Source organism: Loa loa (genome assembly GCF_000183805.2).
Source record: "Loa loa unplaced genomic scaffold supercont3.14, whole genome shotgun sequence".
NCBI lineage: Eukaryota > Metazoa > Nematoda > Chromadorea > Rhabditida > Onchocercidae > Loa > Loa loa.
The window spans coordinates 351,084-356,166 of record NW_018108194.1 but is presented as its reverse complement, the minus strand read 5'-3'; the positions used below and the strand labels follow the sequence as shown (position 1 = coordinate 356,166).

The following is a 5,083-nucleotide window of genomic DNA, read 5'->3' as shown; positions in this document are numbered from 1 at the left end:
ATTATTATTATTATTATTATTATTATTATTTATTATTATTATTATTATTATTATTATTATTATTATTATTATTATTATTATTATTATTATTACTATTATTATTATTATTATTATTATTATTATTATTATTAATTATTATTATTATTATTATTATTGCCATTATTATTATTAGTTACCAATTATTACTATTACTAATTATTAATTATTAGTTACTCTCATTGTAAGTTATCAATTACTATTAATTGTTATTTTTCTTTATTATTATTATTATTCTCTTTTAATTTGAAGTAAATTGAAATTCTTACTTCGTTCATAACTTTTCGTTTTTGTTGGATATTAATACCGTTAAAAATATCTGTGTATTATTAATAGGGCCTGTATCGTTAACTGAACAGCTAGTGGAAAAGTAAAATGGTCGGTCTTGCTTGAAAAAAGGTGATGCTTAATATGTTCATCATTATTAAAGAGATCAACATGAAATACAGTGTACGAATCTCCGCATATATATTTCCGATATTTCGGTCATATGATGCAACAGTTCTGGTTTGAGAGATATTAGCTAACAGGTCAGAGTCGTTGTCGTCAAGTATTGTTTTTATTTCAGCAAAGTACGGCGAACATCCTGATTTCCGATTCTATTTTTTAGACAGTTGAACAGCAGTGGATTTCATTTAATTGCATCTTTACTACGAGAATCGATTCTTTCAGGAGGTGTCATTACTTTGCTATCACCCGACGTAAGTCGTTGTTTACGTTCAGTAATCCTATTTCTCTACTTCAGTTGTTTATTTGCATGTCGCAGAAGGGTGAACAAGTGTCTTGAGTGGGACCTCTCTAAAGATCTTTGGCTGTTTTCTCTCTGCTCCATCTGCAGGTCTCTCTATCTGACCTCAGTTTATTTTCATAATATCATGTATACATCCTTCTATTATTGATCAGGTGGGGAACAATAATATTAGATGACTCGAAATTTGCATCCTAGAAGTGGCTTCCTGGATAGGATGTGTCTTTTAGCTATAACTGATATTAATGTTGTCATCGAGATTTAGTTAATTAGAATCAGTTCATTTGTGACTACAGGACATTAAGGATATTGCAAGTTAAAACTTGAAGAATTCACGACGTTAACTGGCATATCTGGTTTGTATCGATTTACGCATTATTATTTTCTAGTCTTGCTTGATTTTCTTCACCAACCTGCAATAACATATACAAACTGGATTCTATCAAGGGATAATAGAGTTAGTAGGAAGGAGAGATAAGTGAGACCATTTAAGAAGCTCGAGTCATGAAGTCTATCAGAGTAATTAATACGAACAGTTCCCGGAATTCCTTTTTTTATTTTTTATTTTTTTGCATTCTTCTTGATTAGTTGTAAAACATCTTGAAGAAATCTAATACTAAATTAGGACCCAAATGCAGAAATACGAAATCCCTTCTTTGTTTTTCCATTTTTCACCATTTCTCCATTCTGAAATTTCTGGTAGGAGTAATACATTGTACGACACTGAATTGTAATATTCTTCTACTCCTCCGCTCTGTTGCTGCTGATCGTTTTTTTACTACAATAATCTGTGATAACGTTTCGTGAGGGAATATTTGCTATAGTACTTCTAAAATTAAACATCAATATTATTGTTATTACTATTTAAATTTCTTCAGGATACATTTTCCTCTAGTTCTTTCTTTTTTTGATGTATGCGGAAAAGATGAATGAAAGAAGTCCACAGACTATTGGATCAATCATTGAATACATGTGTATGGTAGCATATCGGAAATTTATCACAAGGGCGAGGGGTGAAACAATCCGAAAACGGTAAATAACTTTTAGGCATTAATTTCATTGTCAGTTTTGTGATACTCTTAAACCTTACTTACTTTTCAAGGTGAGCTTACTTGTTCAAGCTGAACTGCGTTAGCTTACGTCGATATAATTCTTTAACTCCGGAACTATTTGAGTTTTCTGCACTTGTGATTTTGAAATTAATTTTATTATACTTCTTAGTTTACTTTCATTCTGAAGAAACTAATATAATTTTAATATACTTTGCATTTTACTTGTTATTATTTTTAGGTTACTCAATAAAAAATTTCTTTTCGATGTGTCAGATAAAGAAAATATGCAAAGGTTAGAAGGTGGCTTTTTGGGAGATGTGGAAGCATTCGAACTGAGAGGTTTCGTTCAGGACGTAAGTCGATTCTCTTCTTGTGAAATGGAAAGTAATAGTTTTTTTTTTCATATTTGAATATTCAAGAAATTATCTCTGATTAAGCTGTATTAAGCTGTATGATTATTACCCATGACTATCAAGTTCCGAAAAAAAATGATGCTTTGCAGTTGCGTAAACGTGGAATTGCGCATGATGGGCCTGATGGTATACACATACCTGCCTTGGAAACTATGGGTGAACCAACAGAAGAGGATGATGCCGCCAGCAGTAGTAACGATGCATCTGTTAGTGAAGCCGATGCGATTCTCAAAGATGCAGCCGCACGCGCAGCTTTTGCTAGAAAAATGGGGTAAAGGCAAACCATTCCTCCAACAGTTTTTTATTGAAGTTGATTCATTTGTCACAACGTCCTGTGCTGATTCCATTTTGCAGTTCCTCCAATAAGGTGCAGCGGACATCGCCTAGTAAACTTCGAGCGTATTTTGAAGTTGCTCACGCTACACTCACTGAAGTCCCAATTCCAGTTCGTTTCCTTGCGTTTTATTTCTCTTAGTAAAATTACGTATTCATTTCCTTTTGCTGACACCAAATATTTTTAGTGACAAATATTTTTGTGAGTTTGAGTAAAGCATTCGATGACTTCTCCAGATTCCCGAATTTTATTGCGCGTTAAGTTTTTAGCTTGCTTGCAGAAATTGAAACACTTTTAATGAAAATTGATGATTTTTTAGTTTATAGCTCACAAGATCTCTGGATTTATTTGAGTGGCATATATACGTCTCTCATTGTTTCTCACCGCTGGTCTTAGTTAATTATTACTCCGAAAACTTGTAGGCTTTGTATTTCTGCATCATTTAAACATTGCTGTTCTCATACTATGATATTTAAATGTGAGCCCTGTAACACATAAGTCAGTTTTACCTGCAGCAAACAGATTAAATTTTGGAGATTGCTTCATTTATAAAACTTATTCTCGATTCATTTCAAATCCATTTCCATATACGATTTAAATTTTTTCTCTAGTATTTGCAGTTTATCTAATTTTTTGCATGGATCTGGTCTGAATATTTTGTGGAACAAATTAGTTTAATTATATAGCTTGCTAAAGTTAATGCTTCCAGAACGAAAGAGAAGACTTCCACGTTCCGCCAGAAGGAGTCATTATTAAGAAATCAATAGACGAAGATAGAACTAACGATGAGAATCGGCAAACCGTTGAGGACGATTCACCGCCAAAGCGTACACGATACTGTTGAAAGATTACTTGTTAGCCTGTTCAGAATTACCTTTTGTTCCAATTGTTATCAGTTCAATTCATGTTTTTATGTTTTTTTAATGCGTGTTTCTGTGTCGTTTTCAGCTTTTACAAGCTTTTCTCTGTGGTCTCGATTGCTCTTAGGATCTAGATAAGAAATGTTGTTATCTTCCAAGTCGGAAAACGTGGAACAAATTATTTGTATGGGAAAGTCCTAAGAGATCTCAAAATTTGATTGGTCTTCAAAGTTTTTCGAATTTAAGATATGCAAATGAGTTTGTTGCCAGTGTAGATTTGTAGATATTTCATAGGTAGTGGGTTTGTATATAATGTGTTTGCATGATCGTTGTCTTCTAGCAATTTTACCAGTGAAGAGTAAAAGATCTCATTTAAAGTCAGACAGACAGCAATATTCATCTGCTACGAATATTTGAAATTTTAAAATTTGGAAATATATGTGTCGGAAAATAGTGTTTCTATCCCGCTATGAACAGAAAATCTTTTTTGTCTAATATCTGTAAGATGATGATGCTTTTTTTTGAGAGGACGAGCTTTTATTACCCATGAAAATCTTACAATTGCATCCTTTTTTCTCAAAATTTGGCAAAGTCTGGTAAAATTTCTACTGCTATTCTCTCTATATAATAATCGCATTTCGCCTTTATCATGTTTCATCATTCTTTCGTTAATCAAACAGAAGTACATCTTTTAATACAATTGATAACTGCGATCTCAATTTCTATATAATCATTTCTGTATCATCTTTGATAGAAAAGTATTTCTATTTAAAATTTGGTAACTGTTGATGAAAGTGCGTTCTAAAATTTGATAACTGTTCCATCTTGATAACTGGCTGGTTTAAGAAGTTCATCGTCGTACTCAACCATCACTTTCATTGTGTTTGGTTGATGTTACACATTACCAAACTTTTGTTTGTTATCTTTAAAGAAATAATAGTTGGTTCACAAAGTCGAATACTGATTTTAAGTTTCAGGCAGGAAGGGGATGTAAATTTTAGTGGAAGGTGTCATTAACTGACCCTGATAAAAGTGGTAATCGTAGACAGTACTGACGTCATCAAATCCCATTCACCTGTCATTCGAATGAAAATGATTATTTTTCACATAAACGCTTTTACTTTCATCAAAAGTTACCGGAGTTGTTGCTCTGTCGTCTGATGTTCTACGAGGGATAATGGAAGTTTAATGTTCGGACCTTAGGTCTACCAATCAATATTACCGTATTTGCGGTTCCCATTAATTTATCCAATACTACTTCCATTATTATCCTCTCTGTTCTAATTCTCTTCAGTTATTTTTCCAAATTCTTTGGCACTACAACACTAATTAATAATTATCGTTCTGTTCTCTTCAGTTCTTGAATTTCCAATCCTTAATCAGGATATTTTATGATTTTCATGTTGGATCAGTCATCTCCTGCTATGGTTATATCTATTAATTTAATTTTCTTAACTACCTTGATGTCACAGATGTGTTATATGCTCAGGTTTATCAGTTTCCATTTTAGAAATCTAATTATATCTCATATTGTTAGTCTCTCTTTTTGGAGATCTAAATTATGCTCCCTAGTTTTATTATTGTTATTATTGTTATTATTATTATTATTATTATTATTATTATTATTATTATTATTATTA

General features: G+C 31.9%; 1 protein-coding gene across 1 annotated transcript; it reads left to right on the top strand.

The window, feature by feature from the left end:
* The first annotated feature begins 1,657 nt into the window (after positions 1–1,657).
* Positions 1,658–3,615, top strand: LOAG_12480 (hypothetical protein). Its single transcript, XM_003147993.2, has 5 exons — positions 1,658–1,816; positions 2,075–2,189; positions 2,339–2,520; positions 2,604–2,694; positions 3,293–3,615. Exons 1-5 carry the CDS (start codon positions 1,695–1,697, stop codon positions 3,425–3,427), a joined length of 645 nt encoding a protein of 214 aa, XP_003148041.2. The 5' UTR covers positions 1,658–1,694; the 3' UTR covers positions 3,428–3,615.
* The last annotated feature ends 1,468 nt before the right edge of the window (positions 3,616–5,083 follow it).